The sequence below is a fragment of the Haliotis cracherodii genome, unplaced genomic scaffold (assembly GCF_022045235.1).
Source record: "Haliotis cracherodii isolate W230 unplaced genomic scaffold, xgHalCrac1.p SCAF_7, whole genome shotgun sequence".
Taxonomy (NCBI): domain Eukaryota; kingdom Metazoa; phylum Mollusca; class Gastropoda; order Lepetellida; family Haliotidae; genus Haliotis; species Haliotis cracherodii.
In genome coordinates, this window is record NW_027266330.1 from 5,167,455 (window position 1) to 5,194,524 (window position 27,070).

The 27,070-nt window shown below is 42.7% G+C and overlaps 1 protein-coding gene across 1 annotated transcript; it reads left to right on the top strand.

The window, feature by feature from the left end:
• The first annotated feature begins 581 nt into the window (after positions 1-581).
• Positions 582-25,242, top strand: LOC139447228 (aldehyde dehydrogenase, mitochondrial-like). The gene is made up of 14 exons (XM_071228464.1): positions 582-726; positions 8,787-8,891; positions 9,950-10,090; positions 12,042-12,168; positions 13,216-13,277; positions 13,899-14,027; positions 14,978-15,091; positions 15,873-15,975; positions 16,769-16,953; positions 17,732-17,896; positions 21,406-21,563; positions 23,007-23,081; positions 24,033-24,072; positions 24,592-25,242. The coding sequence occupies exons 1-14, from the start codon at positions 679-681 to the stop codon at positions 24,622-24,624; spliced, it is 1,485 nt and encodes a 494-aa protein (XP_071084565.1). The 5' UTR covers positions 582-678; the 3' UTR covers positions 24,625-25,242.
• The last annotated feature ends 1,828 nt before the right edge of the window (positions 25,243-27,070 follow it).

A 27,070-nucleotide genomic window follows, 5' to 3' on the forward strand; every position in this document is an offset into this window, starting at 1 on the left:
TAACCTGATTTATTTAGAGCGTATTGCTATGATCTGCCACGCGCTTTCGGGGTGATGGCCACATAAAACTAAATAGGGCCATAAATAAATCAATTACATTTTATTCAGAAACCTGTGAACGTCTGTAAAGTTAAATTATTTGTTTAAGCAAATAATGAGAAAAGTTCTCAATTCCCTCCCAATTGAAACAGACAATACCTGGCGCCTACAGTGGTCATGAGGGGATATGGCTTTACAGCGAGAAAGCGATGTCCCCTCTCGGCCACCATAGAAACAGGTACAGATAATTGTCAATTCATCGCCGATGAGTCTTCTCCTAAAATATTGCTGATTCGTCGTTGTGCAATATTGCTTTGGACATACTAAAAGAAAGCGCCCTGAAAATCATCATAAACTGAGCTCCGTCTCTTGAAGTCCATAAGTAGACAAGCCGCATAGGTAGCCGGGAACTAATTTAATGTCATCCCACAAAGCTCTTCACAGCGATGTCGTAACCCGAACGATCTTCATCTGCCGAGAGCATTCAACGCGATGCATAATATGGGGCACGTGGTGATGTGGAGTGCGTGTCGAAAGGTGAAGGCCGGATCCGAAATCAGAAGTTGGTGAATCTGTTTGGTCTTTCTCAGGACGTGGAGTCGTGTTCCTACTTGTGTTTGCAGGCTAAAACAGGTGACAATGTCTGATCCGACGCCCAACCGCAATCCAGAAATCAAATACAAACAAGTAAGTAGTTGACACTGTCTAGAACCAGTGTGGAAGTCGGTCGCGTGTCGGCGGTTGTATTCAGGTCACACCCCCACATTGGGTCAATGATTGGCGACATTGTTTTGCTATTGTCAATGACGGTGTCATTTGTTGAACGGTCCAGGTGAGTATTAGCCTCTCAGTCAACACGACAAGAGTCAGTGAATCTTACTTATGTTTGGTTTGGCCACAGGAATTCGTAACTCTGTGTGCTAGGGCTGGGACGGGTAACTCGGGTATTACTATTTGGGTTGGGTGGGTACTGAGCAGGACCCGGGTACCCACAGGATTACCCGGACCCGTGGTGAGTCACGTGATATATTGTTTAATGACAAAAAAATATCTAGAACTCCGCTGTAGGTCTCAAGAGATAGGTACAAATGTCCTACTGGGAATAGGTTGACCGTAGCCCTGGCAAAATGTCTCGTATAAAACGATCTGGTCATGCAAACACACACACGCACGCAGGCACACACACACACACACACACACACACACACACACATATATATTCTGAACAATGATCCTCATTCAGTCTTGCTTGACAATGGTATAAGGATCTATATCAAAACGTCGCCTTAACAGTAATTAAAGAAGTTGTTATCCATAAATTGTGTCCACTTTGTCATCCGTCAACTTCTAAGTAATATAATGCCTTTCAAACAATTCAACATATCACGTGACTATACACGGGTCCGGGTAGTCCTGTGGGTATCCGGGTCCTACTGAGGAACAACCCGACCGAAGTACCCGAGTTACTCGTCCCACCTTACTAAATACGTTTTGCTCCCAATCGGACATTTTGAGACATCTCCTGAGACCTACAGTGGGTACCCGGGTAGGGTCGGGTAACGGGGGGATGGGTACCCGGGTAGTAAATTTGGACTCGTCCTAGACAAAGTGTGTGCAATTACCAATCATTATTACACATGTATATGATTTGGCCGTATATATATATATATATACATTCAATATATATATATATATATAATAAAAAAATAAAGTCCACGTTAGTCCATCATCTTATGATATTATATATATATATACCCTATCAGTTTGTTTTATTTGTGTGGTGTACAGCTACTAGTTTATGTGTTTTTTTCCCAACGTCAGCTAATTGTGAGGTGTAAAATTTCCAGATCTGTGAATCATGACAATTATGATGCAGTTTTTCCATGCATGTAATACGTAATAGTGATGGTTCTTTCAAAGACTTGATTCTTACGTTACACGCACATATAAACTATAAGTGCTTTTGCCCCACCTTTCAACTCCAATCGTTTCTATGTTGGATCAGGTTCCACACAATTCATTTTCATAATTCAACAGTGAGCAATATGTTGAATTGAATTTGCATTGAGAGTCATAAGGCATCCTTGAAATATTTCGAGTTATATGCAGCATATGTAGTAATTGTACACCTGTCGTGTGCATACTAAAAAAACACAATATATTATCTGCACTTGTTTTATATTCTCCTGGTTTTGGCATTCAGTTATCTTCCTGCCATCTGAAACTAGTTACTGCAATGACATGAGTACAATATGATACATCAAAATTACTTATGTGGCCAGCCTAGATCTGTCACACACTGTCACACACTGTCACACACTGTCACATCTCACACAGTCCATTCAATTCTATTTCATCTGTATCATTTTGGACAAATCTACACATTTAGATGAACATATTTCATGATTAAATACCCTAAAAGTTGTGAAAAACTGTTTTCATTTGCGTATTTATCCTGTCATCGAAGCCCTGCAGAGACCTGGCGATACAGTGACTTTGATGTAATCTAAGAGACCTGGCAATACAGTGACTTGGATGTAATCGAAGAGACCTGTTGATACAGTGACTTGGATGTAATCGAAGAGACCTGGCGATACAGTGACTTGGATGTAATCTAAGAGACCTGGCGATACAGTGACTTGGATGTAATCGAAGAGACCTGGTGATACAGTGACTTGGATGTAATCTAAGAGACCTGGCGATACAGTGACTTGGATGTAATCAAAGAGACCTGGCGATACAGTGACTTGGATGTAATCAAAGAGACCTGGCGGTACAGTGACTTGGATGTAATCGAAGAGACCTGGCGATACAGTCATTTAGATGTAATCTAAGAGACCTGGCGATACAGTCATGTGGATGTAATCTAAGAGACCTGGCGATACAGTCATTTAGATGTAATCTAAGAGACCTGGCGATACAGTCATTTGGATGTAATCTAAGAGATCTGGCAATGCAGTCATTTGGATGTAATCTAAGAGACCTGGCAATGCAGTCATTTAGATGTAATCTAAGAGACCTGGCGATACAGTCATTTGGATGTAATCTAAGAGACCTGGCGATACAGTCATTTGGATGTAATCTAAGAGACCTGGCAATGCAGTCATTTGGATGTAATCTAAGAGACCTGGCGATACAGTCATTTAGATGTAATCTAAGAGACCTGGCGATACAGTCATTTGGATGTAATCTAAGAGACCTGGCGATACAGTCATTTAGATGTAATCTAAGAGACCTGGCAATGCAGTCATTTAGATGTAATCTAAGAGACCTGGCAATGCAGTCATTTAGATGTAATCTAAGAGACCTGGCGATACAGTCATTTAGATGTAATCTAAGAGACCTGGCGATACAGTCATTTGGATGTAATCTAAGAGACCTGGCGATACAGTCATTTGGATGTAATCAAAGAGACCTGGTGTTACAGTCACTTGGATGTAATCTAAGAGACCTGGCGATACAGTCATTTAGATGTAATCTAAGAGACCTGGTGTTACAGTCACTTGGATGTAATCTAAGAGACCTGGCGATACAGTCATTTGGATGTAATCTAAGAGACCTGGCGATACAGTGACTTGGATGTAGTCTAAGAGACCTGGCGATACAGTCATTTAGATGTAATCTAAGAGACCTGGCGATACAGTCACTTGGATGTAATCTAAGAGACCTGGCGATACAGTAACTTGGATGTAATCGAAGAGACCTGGCGATGCAGTCATTTAGTTGTAATCTAAGATACATGATAAACCTACACCAGGGGTGTGGTCACAGGAGCAGAAACATCTCTTGTTGATTAAGGCGAGCAAAGCCGAGTGAACTCGGGGGTTATCAGCTGTTGTTTACAATCAATGCTTCAAAACGGTCAACATACTGACCCTTTCATACAAGAAAGTTCAAATTCTATATCATGAGAGCTACCACGTTTTATATCATGTAAATTGTAAACCAACCATAGCGCTCTCAGGATCTGACTGACCCACTTCACATCAATATAATGTTCTTGAAATTAGACCCTGACCTCTGACCCATACATATGCATATAATTACAAACCTTGATTGAATATACACTACAATCATGTACCAGGAGGGTCCTGATGGGGGTTGTCACAGGGCAGTTGTCACTCTGATTTGGGACCTTTTGTCAGTTGTCATTAATTTTTCAGCTTAGTAAAAACATGGAGATGTTTTTCACATCATATTTAGTCAGTCAAGTTTGAAATGTACATAACTCCTGAAGATAGTGTAGAGAGTTACATTATCTACGATGTATCACCGTGTTGCTTTTACTGCAGTAGAATATACATCAGCATAAAGGAAGGCAGAAGAACTTCTGTGAATCATTCAGCTGAATAGAAATCAAATACTAGTACACCGCTGTTTCGAACTTTGATGTGTCGAACTTATGGTTGTCTTTAAGTAAAAGCTTGGTCCCTGCATATTCCTTTTTCAGTCATCATTTTCTGTTGGTTTGAACCTCGCATAACTCGAAGTATTGACGCCATTACTGTAGTTCATGTTTGGCAAATACCAGACACAGACTAATTCTGTATTGTTATGATACATTTGTTCAGTTGCTTAACACTGAACACTGCAGCCGATCAGGACCATCTACCAGTATCAACTTGCTCCCTCATAATCTAGATGGACATTGACCTCTTGAATTACAGCTATATACAGCCAAAAGTGCTGTAGTATTAACTTTCATGAATGAAGATACTTTTGGATTTCTTCCACTGATGCATAATGTTAACAAAACTGCATATTTTCGTATGAGATATATAATGATGAAAACAATATCTGTAAATGTTCAGAAGGTCTCACAAGGCAAGACATGCCTTTCAATGTGACACACACACACACACACACACACACGATTACTGCAGTACATTAGGGGATGTAACTCTGACACTCCTTTTTATAACTTTGCCAGTAAACGCCTTTAGTAAGTTTATTATGCGCATTCATGTTCTGTGAGTGATAATTAAGAAGTATGTGTGCATGAATTACAATGTGGCATTTCCTGTAGGTTAATTGCCCATGTTACGAGCTCTGTACATGCTTTCCCCTATCCCCTCCTCATATGTTTAATAGTTATATATGTTTAGTCTGACCTGATGTTATGGGCCTTCATCAGCTCTAGTTAGTAAGAAATAAAGTTCTTATCCAGTGATTAATACCATGAGCATCAATCCACGCAATTGGGATTGATGACGTGCATCAACCAAGTCAGCGAGTTTGACCACCTGATCCTGTTAGTCGGCATTTACAACAAGAATAGGTGACTGAAGATCTATTCTACCCTGATTCTTCACGGGTCTTGTCAGTTTAGGGCAAGGCATTTATATTAACAGGTTTTGATGTTGGATATGATCATTGAAGTGTGGCTTTTGTCAGCATGCATTATAAAATATGAAGTAATTACAAAACCAAAAATTATGAAATGTTCTGAGAACTAACATTAATCCATTGTGTAGGGAGTTTGTTATTAATACAAATACCTGTTTGGCACGTCATCACCCTATCATATTGGGTCACTGATTGAAGGTGAGCCCCTGTACCTGCTGTGCTATGGATAAAGAAATACTTTGAAATATGGGTTATCTAGTTTGTAATAAAAATTGCATGGAAATGTGGGTTATCTATTAATCTCAGAGTTTCACAACCTTTTCAAAATTGAGATCAAATGTGTCACAAAGTCAATGTCACGTAAATAGTTTGATAAGGATCATGACTTAGCAACAAAAATAAATCTTACTGTTATTCTCACGAGGTTTTCCCAGATGCAATACATCTGTGTACAATTTGTAAAGGGATGAGGGGCGGTCAGGTAGCCTAGTGGTTAAAGCGTTCTCTTGTCACGCCGAAGACCCGGCTTCGATTCCCGACATGGGTACATTGTGTGAAGCCCATTTCTGGTGTTTTCCGCTGTGATAATGCTGGAATATTGCTAAAAGTGGCGTAAAACCATACTCGCTCTCTCACTGTAAAGGGATGCACTACCTTGTGAGTCCCGGAGAATGTCTGTTTGAAACATCCCTTGGGCACGCCAGAAACCTAGGATTGGGGGTTCGAATCCCCACCCCGCTTATGTTTCTAGGTTTGTCAGCACCATACCCAAAGTAATAAGACGTGACATAGTGACTTGTGTTCCAGTTTCATTATACAATGACTATTGTTCCAGGTTCACACTTTTGTTTAATCAGCAACAATTAAGTCATGTATGTCCCACTGAAGGCGGCGTGGTTGCCCTTTTGTTTAATCAGCAACAATTAAGTCATGTATGTCCCTCACAAGGTGGCGTGTTTGCCCTTTTGTTTAATCAGCAACAATTAAGTCATGTATGTCCCACACAAGGTGGCGTGTTAGCCCTTTTGTTTAATCAGCAACAATTAAGTCATGTATGTCCCACACAAGGTGGCGTGTTTGCCCTTTTGTTTAATCAGCAACAATTAAGTCATGTATGTCCCACACAAGGTGGCGTGTTTGCCCTTTTGTTTAATCAGCAACAATTAAGTCATGTATGTCCCACACAAGGTGGCGTGTTTGCCCTTGTGTTTAATCAGCAACAATTAAGTCATGTTTGTCCCACAGAAGGCGGCGTGTTTTTCCCCTTTGTTTAATCACAAACAATTAAGTCATGTATGTCCCATGGAAGGTGGCGTGTTTGCCCTTTTGTTTAATCAGCAACAATTAAGTCATGTATGTCCCACAGAAGGCGATGTGTTTGCCCTTGTGTTTAATCAGCAACAATTAAGTCATGTATGTCCCACAGAAGGCGGCGTGTTTGCCCTTTTGTTTAATCAGCAACAATTAAGTCATGTATGTCCCACGGAAGGCGGCCTGTTTGCCCTTTGCCATGGCATGTGGATTAGCCAGTAAATGTTGCTGATTAATGTGAAGTTAGCATATGACATTTTGTAAACTCTAAGTTCAACTTTCTTTTTGGCCACTAGAAGTTGTGCAAAATTCCTAATTCTCACATGGTGGCCATTAATACAGGAAGTTACTTTTGTGAAAATTTGTATATTGTCATGGAGAAGAGTTGGTATATCCATATAGTCTTTGCTTTGTTGACATTCAAAATGGATGTTGGGCTGCGTTTTGAAACTTAACCCAGTTTTTTTTCCTTGATTTCTTGGAGGATTAAGTGACATGAACTATGTTCCTCACTCCGCCATTATCAGCTGATAAAATGCTCCATTATATAAATCCAACGTGTCATGAAATATATATATATATCAGTTAATTATGAAGTTCATTGCAATTAATCAGTTTAATGCTAAGTATGAACTAGGCTGATCCATGATATGTTTAAGTTTGAGTTTTAGTCGTCTTATTGTCCATCATCACCATGGTAGTGTTGATACATGAATTATTCATTTAGTATTGCTGTTCATAAATTTGTATTGATACAGTATCGACATAAAAACATTATCAATACATCAGTATTGTGATATACAAGGCATCTATGCCTTGGACCCCCATGTCCATGCCCTGGACCCCCATGTCCATGTCTTGGACCCCCATGTCCATGCCTTGGACCCCTATGTCCATGCCCTGAACCCCCATGTCCATGTCTTGGACCCCCATGTCCATGCCTTGGACCCCTATGTCCATGCCTTGGACCCCCATGTCCATGCCCTGGACCCCCATGTCCATGCCTTCGACCCCCATGTCCATGTCTTGGACCCCCATGTCCATGCCTTGGACCCCCATGTCCATGCCTTAGACCCCCATGTCCATGTTTTGGACCCCTATGTCCATGTCTTGGACCCCCATGTCCATGCCTTGGACCCCCATGTCCATGCCCTGGACCCCCATGTCCATGCCTTAGACCCCCATGTCCATGCCTTGGACCCCCATGTCCATGCCTTGGACCCCCATGTCTATGACACTTGGTCCCCCATGTCTATGACTTGGTCCCCCATGTCCATGCCTTGGACCCCCATGTCTATGACTTGGACCCCCATGTCCATGCCTTGGACCCCCATGTCCATGTCTTGGACCCCCATGTCCATGCCCTGGACCCCCATGTCCATGCCCTGGACCTCCATGTCCATGCCCTGGACCTCCATGTCCTTGCCTTGGACCCCCATGTCTATGACTTGGTCCCCCATGTCTATGACTTGGACCCCCATGTCCATGTCTTGGACCCCCATGTCTATGACTTGGACCCCCATGTCCATGTCTTGGACCCCCATGTCCATGTCTTAGACCCCCATGTCCATGCCTTGGACCCCCATGTCCATGTCTTGACCACCCTAAATTTTTCCATAGTGTCTCCATGATGAATCCCTCTTGTTATGTCAGTAAGCTGTTAAAACACAGACTGCTTTCTCTTACCTGAAGTCTAAATTTCCCTTTGATATCATTATGTTGATGAATGTACAGAAGTGTTATATCTGCCTTTGATACAGCATGATGCATAAATTGCTTCCAGATATGGATGCATACAAGTCATTTTAGAAATCCGTTTAGCAGTGTTTTGTGTTGTCAGTTATGTTACGATATGCACTTGCTGGTATGATTGATATGACTGGTATGATGTTGGTCACAACATGTTTGTCATATTAGATGTTTATCAATGCAGTATTGGTGAATGTACTAGGAAAATATTGCATCACAAAGTGGTCCCTGTTGAGAATTGAGGACTTCAGGAGGAGATCTGGATGGTCAGCTTCATTGACGTTATAACAATATTTTACGAGCTATGTTCAGTTGATTATGACTGATGTTTCTTCCTCCAGCTGTTCATCAACAATGAGTGGGTGGATGCTAAGAGTGGCCGCACCTTCACGACCTTGAACCCATGCACAGGGGAGGTAATCTGTGAGATTCAGGAGGCAGACAAGGTGAGCATTGAAAGCGACTTTGGATGTGGACATTATGAATTAATGTGAGTACCTTTTCTTTATTGTCCGGAACGATTTTGGTAAAAATTAAGAACTTTTACAGTATTTTCATATAGTTTATTTGTTTAATGTCACACTCAGCGATATTCCAGCTATATGATGGCAGTCTATAAATAATCAAATCTGGACCAGACAATCCAGTGGCTGAAATAATGAGCATCGATCTACACAATTGGGATATGATGACATACATAATCCAACTACCAAGTCAGTGAGTCTGACCATCTGATACCGTTGCTGGATTGTCTGGTCCAGATTAGTGATTGGGTTGAAAAAGTTAACCAAAATGGATGAGTGGTCAAGGCTGATTGCATGTCATTGCAACAAGGCATCATGAGAAATTGCTCGTAATATCAACCACTAACTCATCTGACCCCATTCATATACTTATGTGTAGTGACCATGGTGATATAGCTGCAATACTGCTGTGTCCTAAAATACAAACAAACGTAACAAACAATTCACATTTGACATGTTGTATGTTAATTGAGTATACATGTAAATTAAGTTTAGATTTACCAGTCTTAACCATGTTTTCCAATATGTAAACATTTTGTAGCAGTTTGCCTATCCTATAGCTCCCCTTTGGACCATCGCACATATTACCATGGATACAGCCACATGAAGTCTGTCCAGACAATTCACTCATAACACATGACATCCAGTGATGGAAACTAACTGTTTTAGTCCTCCAGTCCTTAAAATGAAAACATATAGCTAACCCGTTAAAATTGCAGATTTCTACTAGTCCTTGTGATACCTGAACCATTGGGTAGTTTGGGAAGGACTTTAGGACTAGTGCCAATTTCTAATTCTGACATCACTGTACAATGGATGCCAAACTGAATGAGTGGTCTGGCTTGATGACGAGGCTGATTGCATGTCATCACAACAAGATGGCATGAGACTTTGCTCATGATATCAACCACTAGGTCATGTGGCCCCGATTCATTTACCTCTAAGCCATCATGACCATCGTGATTTGTTGCATCCTACAGATTGATGTAGACCTGGCAGTTGCAGCCGCCCGATCGGCCTTCAGGACGGGGTCAAGATGGAGGACGATGGACGCATCCAAGAGAGCAGCTCTCATCAACAAGTTTGCCGATCTACTGGAGCGAGACAAGGAATACATTGCGGTAAGCAATCAAAACAAACTGGCCTTCCAACATCTTATTTCATGGATCTACTACGTTTCTCCATCGCATGTGGCCACATTGTCCTGATATGAAGTGTGTAAGTGATGTGTGTCTACCTTTAGTCTGCTGATGAAATGAATGAATAACTCACAGAAGTCAAATGAGCCCTATTCCAATATGTCATAGGGACCCTGAAACAAATATATCCAATACAGCCCTTGCAAGTCTATAAAAGTGGGCAAGTCTAGATTACTGTAGTATCTGAAAATGAAGAGAGTCTCTGGGGTCCTTTTTATTCTTCGGGTCATAGGTTTTTGGACATCATCCATTTTTTAGCAGCCATGTTTATTGCGATTACTCGCACTATAACAAGGGGTGTGGGGTCACTCAGACATTGTAAATACTCAGATGATGATCTGTTTTTCAAGATAATTCGACTGTTAAAAGTGAGTGACATGTTTTACAGTTGTTCTTGTGATTAGCAAAATAGCGACTACACCTCAAAATGGCTGTGTGTATTCACGGATGATGGAGGAATGTAGTGTAGAGAAACCTTTTGATATGTTCATGACACCATAAAGAGATTTTGATTCTTTATAGGGCTTGGACAATACACAGGGTACTGATACAATATGAATACATTTTGATTCTGAAAGAACATCCCAGGTGATGATGATAAGGGTGGTCGATGTGCAGTTCCCACCAATCACAGTGTCTGTTTGTCTTGGTATGATGTTTCCAGCCACTGCAACCAAATGCATAAATTGATGCTGTCCCAGGATGTCATGAATTTGCGCCTGTTTCATCGCCAGGCATAGTTTCATGTGCTGATGTGAAACTGTTACATGTCATTTGATTGGCTGATCTCTGTTGAAGCATATTGAAGGACCTCAGAGACCTAACTTTGCATACATTATAAGTTGTAGCGTCCCACGTTAGGTTTTATACTACAAGCTGGAGTGAGTGAGTGAGTTGGGTTTAACGCCGCTTTTAACAGTATTCCAGTTATATCGCGGCGCTACAAGCTGGAGGGACACATAAAACCCCTTCTACCCCTCATGATCCCATTACAACATGTATCATACCTACATGTTTTAATATGAAACAGTAAAAGAATTAAAACAAATTCAATATTGACAGAAAACAGCTGTTCATTTGAGCTGAGGTTATATTGTACTTTGTCATTGACTCAGAAAAGCATGCAGCTTTTTGCTTCATAGCAAGGTATAAGGGATTTATTCTCCCTCAGAAATCCTTGTGGAGCCGTCATATAGCTGGAATATTGCTGACTGCGGCGTTAAACAACAAACCAACCAACCAACCTTGTGGAGCCTGACTTGCTCATGGCAGGATCTAACGGATTTATTCTCCCACTGTGAAATATATTTCCCTCCAAGCCAGGATACGTCATATTTTTTTCAAGACCATGTGAACCAATCAGGCCTTATCATTCTGACATGGATAACAGGTTTTGTGCCTGACATGCACAAGAGTACCTCAGCAGTGTCATCATATTGGTAATGTTATGAGAACCTTTTTTACAATATTTTGATGCGTCAGTGTGTCATGATTCTGTTGGCTGTGTTGACATAATTCTGTTGGTTATATTGACATGATTCTGTTGCTGTGTTGACATAATTCTGTTGGTTATATTGACATGATTCTGTTGTTGTGTTGACATGATTCTGTTGGTTGTGTTGTCATGATTCTGTTGCTGTGTTGACATAATTCTGTTGGTTATATTGACATGATTCTGTTGCTGTGTTGACATAATTCTGTTGGTTATATTGACATGATTCTGTTGCTGTGTTGACATGATTCTGTTGTTGTGTTGACATAATTCTGTTGGTTGTGTTGTCATGATTCTGTTGCTGTGTTGACATAATTCTGTTGGTTATATTGACATGATTCTGTTGCTGTGTTGACATGATTCTGTTGGTTATGCTACTAGAGCCTGGAGACTCTGGACAATGGGAAGCCATTCCTGGATTCTGTAGACGACATTGGAGCAACCATTGACTGTTTCCGCTACTTCGCTGGCTGGTGTGACAAGATCACTGGCCAGACTATCCCTGTCGGTGAGTTGTCCAGTACGAGAGGGAGAAGGTTGCAGTGATAAACCCAGTGTTCAGATACCCTTTCCTTTGACTGGAGAATTGTACTAGTCATGCATCGATACAAAGTGATAGATGTATGTAAGGAAACATGTAAAATTGTTTGAAATTGATTGTAATTTTTGCTCCTTTCTACAGTTATGTGCAATTGGTTTCAAGCTACTGTTTCATGAATTTAACTCAAAATCTACAGTGTAAACCATTCATTCAGTTGATGTTTGAATGTTGACAAAATTTGATTCTATGTTTATATAAGTTCCGGCGGAACCATTGTCTTTAGAGGTGCCGATCACGTCAAGTTTTGATTCCTATCTCACTGACATATGTTCTACCTTGTGAAACTGTCAAGTGTCTAAAAGAGGGATTATTTTATGGGGATGTATTAAAAAAAGGGCTTGGTTATTAGGGGGTGAGAGAGAAATAGATAAAGGATACATGAATTTTAAGCATGGAATCAAACTTTTCAGTACAGGACAAAATTTTGTCACCACAATTTTATGTATATGATCCTGATACTTTTTACGGGTCAGAACTAAATTTGAGCAGATCAAAAGCATGAAACAGATGTGATAGACATAGCCATGATCAATATGTTACGGGTTTGTAAGCACTGTCACCGGTTTGCAATGATGTAAGAGTGAGTGAATATGGTTTTACACCACTTTTAGCAATATTCCAGCAATACCACGGCGGGGGACACCAGAAATACGCTTCACAAATTGTACCCATGTCGGGAATCGAACCCTGGTGTTCGGCATGATGACAGAACGCTATAAACACTAGGCAAACCAGACAGCCCTTTGCAACGAAGTCACAGTTTAAAAAAAAATGATTCAGTGATACAACCCACATCTGCTGTCCATATGCTCAGATTAATCGGCAGTAATTTCCTTGTGCAACATGTGCCATGTTTATGCCTAGTCCCTGAGTCGAGTGTTTTCCCAGCTTCATCTTCTGTCAAGTCTGTCTGTCTTCTGTTTGGGTATGTAACCCGATGTGTTGATGCTGCAGATGGAAGTTACTTCACATTCACTCGGCGTGAACCTGTTGGTGTCTGTGGACAGATCATCCCGGTGAGTTATGCACACTTAGCATGCTTAGTTTACACAAAAATATTGTCTTTTTCTAAAATATCATCCGTCTTTCATGCAGTGTTTGTTTGCTTGTTTGGGTAACTCCGTACTCAGTAATATTCCAGCTATGTGATGTCTGTAAATAATCCAGTCTGGACCAGACATTCCAGTGACTAACATCATGAGCGTTGACCTACGCAACTTGGATAAGCTGACATGCATCAATGAAGTCAGCAAGCCTGACCACCCTATCCCATTAGTCACTCACTTCTCATGACAAGCATAGTCGTTGTTCCGGCAAGGATGGGTTGCTTAAGACCTGTTCTAATCCGGATCTTCACACGTTTTTCAATCCAGTGTGATACATCATTTGCTGCCTGATATGGAGATGTAACTTGATGCCATTAAGAATAATGTGAAAAGATATTGGCCAATAACAGTGATTGGATTTCTAGAAGTTTTGGAGCATGATTATTAGAAAATACCACAGCACACAGTGATCTTTTGTGCTTTTTGTCCTTGAAAATATCAATGAATTGGTTTATGAATTACAGTACATACAGTTAAATATAGATGTGTTTTAGTTATGTTATTGATGATATAACGACATGGTTACTTCAGTGGAACTACCCCCTGGCCATGGTGTCCTGGAAGTGGGCTCCTGCACTCGCCTGTGGCTGTACCGTCGTGATGAAGCCTGCCGAACAGACCCCCATCACTGCCCTGTATGCAGGGACACTCATCAAGGAGGTAGGTGAAACCAGCAGGACAGATCCCCCTTACAGACCCTCTCACAGACCTCCCTCACAGACCCCCTTACAGATTTCCTCACAGACATCCCTCACAGACCCCTTCACAGACCCCCTCACAGACCCCCTCACAGACATACCTCACAGACCCCCTCACAGACCCTCTCACAGACCTCCCTCACAGACCCCCTTACAGATTTCCTCAAAGACCCCTCACAGACCCCCTCACAGACATTCCTCACAGACCCCTCACAGACCCCCTCACAGACACCCCTCACAGACCCACTCACAGACCTCCCTTACAGCCCCCTCAAAGACCCGCTTACAGACGTCGCTCTCAGACCTCCCTAACATCCCCCTCACAGACCTCCCTTTTAGACCCTCTCACAGACCCTCTCACAGACCTCCCTTTTAGACCCTCTCACAGACCCTCTCACAGACCTCCCTTTTAGACCCTCTTACATACCTCCCTTACAGACCTCCCTTTTAGACCCTCTCACAGACCTCCCTCACAGACCTCCCTTTTAGACCCTCTCACAGACCCTCTCACAGACCTCCCTCACAGACCTCCCTTTTAGACCCTCTCACAGACCCTCTCACAGACCTCCCTTACAGACCCCCTCACAGACACACCCCACAGTAACAACATCCCCCTCTCCAAAACCTCCCTGCCTCTTCTTCGCCTCCAAACAACAACTCTACAGAGTCATCAGCAGTACCTGGAAGGGTCTCTCTCAACAACTGAGTTGTCAGTTTCACAGCAGTTTTGTCCTTATTTGAGCAATTTCTGTATGTTCTTTGGAATTTCTGATGGTTTAGCCATATATTTTCAATGGATAAAATTTGTATAAACGTGCTAATGTTTAGCACATGATTTAGTGCTTTTGTCCCATATGCATGTTTCAGAAATACAAACTTTGATGATAACTGACTGTGAGTCTTGTGTTGCAGGCTGGATTCCCCCCTGGGGTGGTCAACATTGTCCCTGGATTCGGTCCCACAGCCGGCGCCGCCATTGCTGAACACATGGACGTGGACAAGGTGGCATTCACAGGCTCCACTGAAGTAAGTAGGGTGTTACACTGTGCACGGCTCAGCCCGTGGTGGCCTTCACAGGCTCCACTGAAGTAAGTCAAGTCAATAGTGTTGGTAGCCAAAAGCATTTGAAATTATCTTTTATCAAATAATTATTATAATATATATACAAGTCATAGCACTAGTCTTGGAATTGTATATTTGTAGAAACTGTACTTGATTTTTTGTTATTTGTGACTCGAACAATGATGCAATTTATATTAATAGATCCTTGCTTATCCAATAAACTATCACCTGAAATAAAATACTAATTACATTAATATTTATGTATTTCGGTTCTTTATTTGCAGAGGAATTATTGGCGATTACAATTAGTAGCAGACATGTTTATTTTTGTGTCTACATATGTATAGCAATAGAATTATGCTGCCACAAGATATTTTTCAAGGTAGCCATTTGGAAACCTCTGAATGTTAGACAGTAGACAAATTGAAATATAGGTCGCACTAGCGACCATTTTAGTCGCAACATTGAGGCCTGTTGCCTATGATACTGCTATGTATACTGACAACAACATGTGCGTCTCGTCCCTGCAAAAGCTACTGAAGGGAGGCAACTCTTCTCTGCACTACTAAAGGGAGGGAACTCTTTCTTAAAGAAAATAGCCACTACAAAATAACAGTGCGCTATATTTACATGCTGCAATATTATAGTAATACAATAACAATTATTTCACAGTCATAATCCATAATTGTTGACATGTTTGTTGACCAAACATTGCCCTGTGTGTGACTGCCTGCTCCCCACCTAGGTCGGCCACCTCATCATGCAGGCTGCGGGGAGGAGCAACCTGAAGAGGGTCAGTCTGGAGCTTGGGGGGAAGAGTCCCCTAATCATCCTGGCTGATGCTGACGGTGAGTCTCTCAGTATGACAACCTTTGGAGGATCCTGATTTCCTGGGCATGATAATCATATATATATTGAGCTACATCACACATCACACAAATCACTAAATTATTGTAACCGGTCACGAGATCAGTTTGCAATGAGTTTTCGTTCTCTGCTCACTGAGGAGTATTCAACCCAAGCTGCCTGTGATATGCTAGAAGGTTAACAGTCACATCACCACTCATCCTACCCAGTACATATTCCCTGCTGGGTGGGCAGAGGCACATTGCGAGTGAAGTCACTTGCCCCGGGAGACACCACATGTACTATTATGTGCTTCTGTGTGGGGCAGGACTAGAATCCCTCATTTGGCTCCGAACATGGTCGCCCATCCACCTACTCACCGGGACCTACTTTGCTTAACATCACAACCACAGTTTTCAGTAAAATTTGTCTGATTTTTATGTAAATAAATTGGAAGGGATTCTGTGACATTTGATTGGTTAACTAAGCAATTATATTTTTGTAGAAATAAGTTTCAATGAACCCCACAAAAACTGACCACACCCACTAACGGACAACTGGTTCTGATTGGCTGATTGTGTTGCATTAATGCTCTGAGTGATGTCCCTCATTTCCTGTTGTCTTCAGTTGTTTGTATTTTAATGATTAAACTAGCATTCTGTGAAGTTATTGTTGGCATATTTATGTTGTAAGAATTGTTTTTGCATTTTGCTATGCAGTTTAATGCACACCAGTTTCAACTCCAGAAATTAAAGAAATATTGAAGTCAACTCTTAAATGTGTGTATTTTCACAGTTCAGGATGCGGCCATGTGGGCCCACGCAGCCATCATGACCAACCACGGCCAGAACTGCTGTGCAGGGTCAAGGACGTTTGTGCAGGAAGGGATCTACGACAAGTTTGTAGAGGTTGCGAAAACCATGGCGGAGAACCGAGTTGTAGGAGATCCGTACGATGTCATGACACAGCAGGGGCCTCAGGTGATAACTCTTTGTGGTCAAAGTCTGTTATATGACATCATTCAATCTCAGTTATATTGTTGTCTGCTTACTACAGATGTCCGGGCTAGACATGGCCACTAGCCTGTTAGTCAGAGACTATAGTGTATTCTACCAAAAGCTAGTATATTTCACAAACACCACTTAAAAAAGTAAAAAGTAGCCACTGACGAGTTGTCTACTCCTGAATGTGTATCAACATAATAAAGGAGTTGGTCAAACATTAGGAATATGCCATGCGTGTTACTGAAATTATAACGAAATTCAAAGGACACATATATTTATGGCAGACACATGTAACCCTAAAGATGCAACAGAGTTTAAGTGATAGAGGACGAGTAGCAGTACTATTTGATATGAAGGTACAGTTGGGAGAGAACAAACGACTGCCAACTGTTCCTGTTAATCATAATAAAGTACTATCACATGTCCTGAGGAGGAGCTGAACCCGAACCCGACCGTAGGATACTGGTGCTATTGTCGTATTTATCCATGAATTCATGGTTCAGAGTTGTGTCCCCATGTCATGCCATAATTTGCTGATCATTGGTGAGACTCCAAGATCCTGACTGATCATGGTCATTGGTTTTTATCAGCATCATCCATGGAAACTCCTCTAGTTTGTTGTCTGACTCAGAACATAGGCTTGGATAACTGTAGCAGTCTTCACTGCTGCAAGTCCTCCGCCCTGTTGTTGTAGCTCACTGATAAGCAAGTCGTATTGAGTCTTGTGGTCAGTCCTGCCTTCTGTTTGCTGTAGGTTGATGATGCCCAGTTCAAGAAGATCCTGGACATGATAAAGAGTGGCAAGGATGAGGGAGCCAAGTTGCAGTACGGGGGAGAGAGGTGGGGCGACAAGGGCTACTTCATCAAGCCAACAGTGTTCTCTGATGTGACGGACAACATGAGGATTGCCAGGGAGGAGGTAGGTTGTGGGAGAGAGGTGGGGCGACAAGGGCTACTTCATCAAGCCCACAGTGTTCTCTGATGTGACGGACAACATGAGGATTGCCAGGGAGGAGGTAGGTTGCAGGAGAGAGGTGGGGCGACAAGGGCTACTTCATCAAGCCCACAGTGTTCTCCGATGTGACGGACAACATGAGGATTGCCAGGGAGGAGGTAGGTTGTGGGAGAGAGGTGGGGCGACAAGGGCTACTTCATCAAGCCCACAGTGTTCTCCGATGTGACGGACAACAGTAGGATTGCCAGGGAGGAGGTAGGTTGTGGGAGAGAGGTGGGGCGACAAGGGCTACTTCATCAAGCCCACAGTGTTCTCTGATGTGACGGACAACATGAGGATTGCCAGGGAGGAGGTAGGTTGCAGGAGAGAGGTGGGGCGACAAGGGCTACTTCATCAAGCCCACAGTGTTCTCCGATGTGACGGACAACAGTAGGATTGCCAGGGAGGAGGTAGGTTGCAGGAGAGAGGTGGGGCGACAAGGGCTACTTCATCAAGCCCACAGTGTTCTCTGATGTGACGGACAACATGAGGATTGCCAGGGAGGAGGTAGGTTGTGGGAGAGAGGTGGGGTGACAAGGGCTACTTCATCAAGCCCACAGTGTTCTCCGATGTGACGGACAACATGAGGATTGCCAGGGAGGAGGTAGGTTGTGGGAGAGAGGTGGTACGACAAGGGCTACTTCATCAAGCCCACAGTGTTCTCGGATGTGATGGACAACATGAGGATTGCCAGGGAGGAGGTAGGTTGTGGGAGAGAGGTGGGGTGCGTACCTGTATGGGGATTCATAGGGAGGTGTGTCCTGCTGCGTGTTGTGTGTGGATTCTGACACTATCACAACTGAAACACAGTTGGATGTGGCAATACCACGAGGCCACTCCCTCACACTCTACATGTAATTCTGTCAGTTGGATGTGGCAATACCACGAGGCCACTCCCTCACACTCTACATGTAATTCTGTCAGTTGGATGTGGCAATACCACAAGGCCACTCCCCCACACACTACATGTAATTCTGTCAGTTGGATGTGGCAATACCACGAGGCCACTCCCCCACACACTACATGTAATTCTGTCAGTTGGATGTGGCAATACTACAAGGCCACTCCCTCACACACTACATGTAATTCTGTCAGTTGGATGTGGCAATACCACAAGGCCACTCCCTCACACTCTACATGTAATTCTGTCAGTTGGATGTGGCAATACCACAAGGCCACTCCCCCACACACTACATGTAATTCTGTCAGTTGGATGTGGCAATACCACAAGGCCACTCCCCCACACACTACATGTAATTCTGTCAGTTGGATGTGGCAATACCACGAGGCCACTCCCCCACACACTACATGTAATTCTGTCAGTTGGATGTGGCAATACCACGAGGCCACTCCCTCACACACTACATGTAATTCTGTCAGTTGGATGTGGCAATACCACGAGGCCACTCCCTCACACTCTACATGTAATTCTGTCAGTTGGATGTGGCAATACCACAAGGCCACTCCCCCACACACTACATGTAATTCTGTCAGTTGGATGTGGCAATACCACAGGCCACTCCCCCACACACTACATGTAATTCTGTCAGTTGGATGTGGCAATACCACAAGGCCACTCCCTCACACACTACATGTAATTCTGTCAGTTGGATGTGGCAATACCACGAGGCCACTCCCTCACACACTACATGTAATTCTGTCAGTTGGATGTGGCAATACTACGAGGCCACTCCCTCACACACTACATGTAATTCTGTCAGTTGGATGTGGCAATACCACAAGGCCACTCCCCCACACACTACATGTAATTCTGTCAGTTGGATGTGGCAATACCACGAGGCCACTCCCTCACACTCTACATGTAATTCTGTCAGTTGGATGTGGCAATACCACGAGGCCACTCCCCCACACACTACATGTAATTCTGTCAGTTGGATGTGGCAATACCACAAGGCCACTCCCTCACACACTACATGTAATTCTGTCAGTTGGATGTGGCAATACCACGAGGCCACTCCCCCACACACTACATGTAATTCTGTCAGTTGGATGTGGCAATACCACAAGGCCACTCCCTCACACACTACATGTAATTCTGTCAGTTGGATGTGGCAATACCACGAGGCCACTCCCTCACACTCTACATGTAATTCTGTCAGTTGGATGTGGCAATACCACAAGGCCACTCCCCCACACACTACATGTAATTCTGTCAGTTGGATGTGGCAATACCACAAGGCCACTCCCCCACACACTACATGTAATTCTGTCAGTTGGATGTGGCAATACCACAAGGCCACTCCCTCACACACTACATGTAATTCTGTCAGTTGGATGTGGCAATACCACGAGGCCACTCCCTCACACACTACATGTAATTCTGTCAGTTGGATGTGGCAATACTACGAGGCCACTCCCTCACACTCTACATGTAATTCTGTCAGTTGGATGTGGCAATACCACAAGGCCACTCCCCCACACACTACATGTAATTCTGTCAGTTGGATGTGGCAATACCACAAGGCCACTCCCCCACACACTACATGTAATTCTGTCAGTTGGATGTGGCAATACCACAAGGCCACTCCCTCACACACTACATGTAATTCTGTCAGTTGGATGTGGCAATACCACAAGGCCACTCCCCCACACACTACATGTAATTCTGTCAGTTGGATGTGGCAATACCACATGGCCACTCCCTCACACACTACATGTAATTCTGTCAGTTGGATGTGGCAATACCACGAGGCCACTCCCTCACACTCTACATGTAATTCTGTCAGTTGGATGTGGCAATACCACAAGGCCACTCCCCCACACACTACATGTAATTCTGTCAGTTGGATGTGGCAATACCACAAGGCCACTCCCCCACACACTACATGTAATTCTGTCAGTTGGATGTGGCAATACCACAAGGCCACTCCCTCACACACTACATGTAATTCTGTCAGTTGGATGTGGCAATACCACGAGGCCACTCCCTCACACACTACATGTAATTCTGTCAGTTGGATGTGGCAATACTACGAGGCCACTCCCTCACACTCTACATGTAATTCTGTCAGTTGGATGTGGCAATACCACAAGGCCACTCCCCCACACACTACATGTAATTCTGTCAGTTGGATGTGGCAATACCACAAGGCCACTCCCCCACACACTACATGTAATTCTGTCAGTTGGATGTGGCAATACCACAAGGCCACTCCCTCACACACTACATGTAATTCTGTCAGTTGGATGTGGCAATACCACAAGGCCACTCCCCCACACACTACATGTAATTCTGTCAGTTGGATGTGGCAATACCACATGGCCACTCCCCCACACACTACATGTAATTCTGTCAGTTGGATGTGGCAATACCACAAGGCCACTCCCCCACACACTACATGTAATTCTGTCAGTTGGATGTGGCAATACTACGAGGCCACTCCCTCACACTCTACATGTAATTTTGTCTGTAGATATTCGGGCCAGTCCAGTCCATTATCAAGTTCCGTGATGTGGAGGAGGTTCTGGAGAGAGCGAATGCCACCAAGTACGGTCTGGCGGCAGGCGTCATCACAAACGACATCAACAAGGCGCTTGTGTTGTCACAGAAGCTCCAGGCTGGCAGTGTATGGTGAGTAGGTGTTGTCATGGAAACCATTCAAATCTTAACCCTCAAATATTTGAGATTCTCGTTTGGACACTTGTGATGACTTTTAGATATCAGTCAAAAGTCAAAAGAATTAATGTCACATGTTATTGTCTGGAAGTTGTGGACAAAGATCAGTTTGTTTTAAAAGGCGTGCATGTGAAACTGCTGTCTATGGTGAATGGGTGAGGTCAAGCAGGGTTTGATGTCACATTCAGGATGGCTGTGTTTATATGGCAACATGCATGAATGTATGTGTGTTGCTACTTGTTCTTGGGGGGGCACGGGTGGACCAGTCGTCTAAGGTGCCGCAAATTGCTGTGCAGGGGTGCGTTCCTTGGGCACACCAGAAACCTATGATTGGTTCGAATCCCGGTTCACCCCGATTATGTTTCTAGGTTTGTCAGCACCATACCCGTGCTCGTGGGTTTCACCGAAGTGGTAAACGTCTGAGACCTGCCTCACTTCGGGCTTCCCTCCCAAATAAGCTGACATAAACTGGAATACCCTTAAAAGCAGTGTTAAACCCAACTCACTCCCTCACTGCTTGTTCTAGTCCATATTAATGCTGGTTTTATAGTAATATCCCACTAAAATGTGGCAGTTCTCACATCAGCTACACGGTACAAGCACTCCATACTGACTCCGAGACAACCCGTTCATGTTATATGTCTTTAATGCTGAGCTCCACGTAGTGCCATCTTTTAACGTCTTATGGTGTGACATGTCTTTGATATGCTCACTATACAGACGTTTTATTCACAAGACAACTGATGTTGCCTTGATGCTGGATGAAGTAAAGGATCTACCAGACATTTCTCTGTATAAAAGCAATTGAACAAAATACTGCATTCCAATCTTTCTATCCATTAACAGTTTAGATAGATCAAAATTATGTTGGTAATATTTTTTGGTATAACTATATACATATATATACTTATACCAAGATTCCGTCCATCCGTCCGAAAACTTTGTCCTCGCGAATTTTTCAAACCCTAACGTCCGTCCAAAAACTTTGTCCGCGCTATTTCTCTTAAACTATTCAGGGGATTCATCTCAAACTTAGTACATAAAATCTGTGTCATATGAAGGGGTGCAGTCAAAAGTAAAAATTGTTTTTATTAATTTTCCATTTTTTTAATGAATTTTTCAAACCCTAAGTTGCCCTAACCCTATCCTAGCTATTTAATTTGTAACTACTGACACACTAGGCGGGTTGGGGGTATTAGCGAGCCACGCTCACTTATGCACTTGTTAATTATTATATTCATATTGAATTTGTTAGGTTTTGTGATGTCTTGGAGGTCAACTGGTGAATATCTGAGGATCAAGTTTTGCAACGTTAAAATAACTGAAAAAATATTATTATTTTCTTGCGTTTGTAAAGAAATCAAGCTTTAACCATTTCTATTTTCACCTGTTTTGAAGGGTGAACTGCTATGACATCGTCACCTGTCAGACACCATTTGGAGGCTTCAAGATGTCTGGGCAAGGGAGAGAACTGTAAGTTGACAACACAGTGGGCTGTTATCAGTAATATCTTGGTTACAGATTTGTCTTATTTCTCTTGATGGAAGGAGGTGGAGGGATGCGTTTCATCTAAGGGTTTAAGAATGGGCAAAAAGTCACGTACAATGGTTGCCAAGTGAACCAACAAATGTGACTCTGATTATTGTGTCATTGTTTGAGATGGTGTGGTTCATTATCCATGCAGTCAACCCTCCTTCGCCAAACAAAGGCGTAATTATTTACAGGCTGCCATGATATAGCTTGAATATTATTTCAACATTCAATCTATCTATTGACAAGTCAAACATATGATCACACAACGTAAATCTATGTGTTTAAGTCCGGGTCCCAGACATGTAGGACCAGGAATGTCTGCAGGTATGTTGTTCATTGCTCAAATCACACTGTTGTGTCTAGATAATCTTTTACGTTTTTATCAATCACATATATGGAGTGATACTGCCAAGAAGTTGTGATAGACTAAAAGTTTCATGGTCAAATACACAGTGACTTTATCTGGAGTGGAGTCTCCAAGTTTATACCTCCCACTGATGTGTGCAGTTTACCTCTTCCTCCTCCGGGATTGGATGGAATCATTTTAGACTTGAAACTGAAACTGCAAGTAGTATGATAGGTGGAAAGTGGTTGGTCAATAGGAGGGACATAATGGCCACTGGTTGCGCTACAACATTGCAGCCTAGTTCGTTCGACAAGGCTGGAAACTAGACTTTTATAGTCAGCTAACTCACTTGCCTCGGGAGGGTGAGAAATTGTTGTGACAGACTAAACGTTGTAAGTCACAGTAACTTTACATGGCATGGAGTCTGTACGTTTTACTTCCCATTGTATGTAGGCAGTATACAGTCTCCCTCCTCCAGCATTGCTTGAGGTTACATTAGACTTGAAGCTGAAACTGTATTGATGTTTGTGGTTTTCAATTTTCAGGGGTGAGGAGGCCCTAAAGCAATACACAGAGACCAAAACAGTAAGTCAGTGTGATGATTGCAAACATATATCACTGCTTTTCTGGCTCAGAGGCGATCAAGTACAGGTCACTGTGATGGAATATCGCTGACTCAACGTAAAGCATTTTGCACTCACTCCAAGTCCCGTGGGGATTCTGGGCAACCTATGCTTGGCATACGAAGCGATGTCATGGATCAGCTTTTTGATTGAGTGTCATCACACCCAGACGACATGGATCCTTGCTCACAATATCGACCACTGGTTTGTCTATTCAGACTTGGTTATACACAGGCCAAGTCATTCAGTTCGAATATTGCAGCATGTTGCATTGAACAACAAACACTCAACATGCTCAAAGTGGCATCTTCATATCAATTTTTATCTTGCTGCCTGGACAAATGTTTTAAGCAATTAATTTTAATAATAACCAATTTATGGGAATATCAAATTCAGCCACCAAACATGATTTTGATTAAAAGATTATGAGCCAAGGAGTATAAAGAGCAAAGGTCTAACTTCAGTTGGTTTGTTTCCTCAGGTGACCATCAAAATCCCACAGAAGAACTCTTAGCAGCCATCTTGGAAGGAAGAGCTTTGATACTATGGAAGAGAAGTTGTGCCATAATTGTATGGTTAGCTTCAATCACATATATACAAACAGATGTGTGTGAATTGCTGCTTTCCTCTTTACACATTTTCCAGATTATCTGTATCCATGGTAACCAGTTTTCTAAATCTATATATTTACACAGATATCCGTCTTTTAGTGCTCTGTGCACTGAACAAAGTATTTCATAGATCACACACAGAGTGCACACAACCCAGAAGTCCTGCAGGGTACAATATGAATGGGTTACAGTTCACCTCCCTGTTGTTGCTCCTATACTGTAACATGGACGAGACTGTCATTCACTAAAGCCTTGTTTTTCTGGCATATATTTGTACACACAAAGACGAGGTGCCGAGAACTGTGACCCATAGAGTGTCAGTGAGTGTTCTGGCAGGGGTTACTACAGTGAAGGGGTGAGTGCATGGTCAACAGTTGACCAATACTAGATGAAGGGCATTTATTTCAGGAAGAAAATTGTGTTTATAGTCATAAAACTTATGTTAAAACATTACCAGAGGCATACATTCGGTGTTGATAAACATTTACACAAGTGTACCCATTTTCCTTCAAATCTTCAAATGAATTTAACCAGTGAAGATCCAGGGTAGAATAGGTTTTCAGGAACCCATGCTTGCCGAAAAAGGTGACTATGCTTGTCGTAAGAGACCACTAATGGGATCGGGTGGTCAGGCTCGCTGACGTGGTTGATTGCGTGGATCGATGCTCATGTCAATCACTGGATCGTCTGGTCCGGACTCGATTATTTACAGACTGCCGTCATATAGCTGGAATATTGCTGAGTACGGCATTAAAGAAAAAACAATACAATACAATCAAACAAATTCTTTTGTGTTTTTCAAAAAGGGTGGTGCCCTGAATACTAAACCAAACCGTTTGTCCCAAAATGTCCCCAGCATGCATTGAGGCCACTTTCCACAAAATGGATCTCTGCGAATAGTCAACACATCTATTTTCCATATGTTCCCATACCTCCCAATCAACAAGTACTTTGTAAGGTCTCCAGTGCAGCCTTTCATGCTTATTGTGTGCATGAGACTTGTCATTAACCAGCACAAATTTGTCATCATTAATCAGAACACAACTTCCTGACATTATTGTCATTAAACAGCTGAACTTGTCTCTATTAAACAGAACTTGTCATCATTAAACAGACTGTCTTATTCTCAATCAGGAAGTAAAATTGTTTTTTATGACGGTCTCTTGTGAATAAAGGACATATTTCTCCTGCAATGGTTTGCTGTTGTTTTCACAACAACCAGTAGCAAATATGTACGTAGATGACGGGCGAGAGGCTTTCCCTACACTTTTTTGTAATATGACAGCAAGCAGAACAAGAGCTTTTCAAAATCACAAATTATCAAAAGGCACAAGTTCATCACTAGATTGATCTATGTAGCAAGTTTCTGCCCTGGGCCCACTTGCACGAAACGATCTTAGCGCCAAGACTATCTTAAGCATATGTTAATGTATAGGAGTTAAGATTATCTTAGCGCTAAGATGGCTTTGTGTAAGTTGGCCCTGGTGTCTCCACGGGCAAACAATCATTGGGTATTGGGAATCTGTTCTGCCCTGAAATCTCTAAGGTCCAAACAATCATTGGGTATTGGGAATCTGTTCTACCCTGGAATCTCCACGAGCAAACAATCATTGGGTATTGGGAATCTGTTCTGCCCTGGAATCTCCACGAGCAAACAATCATTGGGTATTGGGAATCTGTTCTGCCCTGGAATCTCCACGAGCAAACAATCATTGGGTATTGGGAATCTGTTCTGCCCTGGAATCTCCATGAGCAAACAATCATTGGGTATTAGGAATCTGTTCTGCCCTGGAATCTCCACGAGCAAACAATCATTGGGTATTGGGAATCTGTTCTGCCCTGGAATCTCCACGAGCAAACAATCATTGGGTATTAGGAATCTGTTCTGCCCTGGAATTTCCACAGCCAAACAATCATTGGGTATTGGGAATCTGTTCTGCCCTGGAATCTCCCGTCCCTTTTCGCCATAATAGTACATCATGATCAGGTGTTTCTTGTTATATATTCCTAATTTATTCAATACTGAATTCATCAACCAAGATCAGTCTGTATCGTTTTTGTGTGATGTAATCAATCCATTCTTACTAAAGTACAAAAGACCCTCTTGGCTGTGAAATGAGCGTCTGGTAGGAGATATATTTCACGTTCCCTGTCTGCGGTAGTCTGATGTAAATGTGTTGCACGTTACCTGTCAGAGCTAAACATGTTTCACATTCTCTTTCCGAGGTAAATATGTTTCACGTTCTGTCTGAGATGTTGCCCACTGTCTGTACGAGGTAAATTCTTGTTGCCCGTTCACTGTCTTATGTAAACGAGTTGACGTTACCTGTCTGAGGTAAACATGTTGCA

Excerpts from the sequence above, each read along its gene's own strand:
- LOC139447228 (XM_071228464.1), top strand. The coding sequence starts at position 679 with ATGTCTGATCCGACGCCCAACCGCAATCCAGAAATCAAATACAAACAA. Across the intron at positions 8,892-9,949 it reads AGATTCAGGAGGCAGACAAG|ATTGATGTAGACCTGGCAGT; the intron begins GTGAGCATTGAA and ends TGCATCCTACAG. Across the intron at positions 13,278-13,898 it reads TCTGTGGACAGATCATCCCG|TGGAACTACCCCCTGGCCAT; the intron begins GTGAGTTATGCA and ends TGGTTACTTCAG.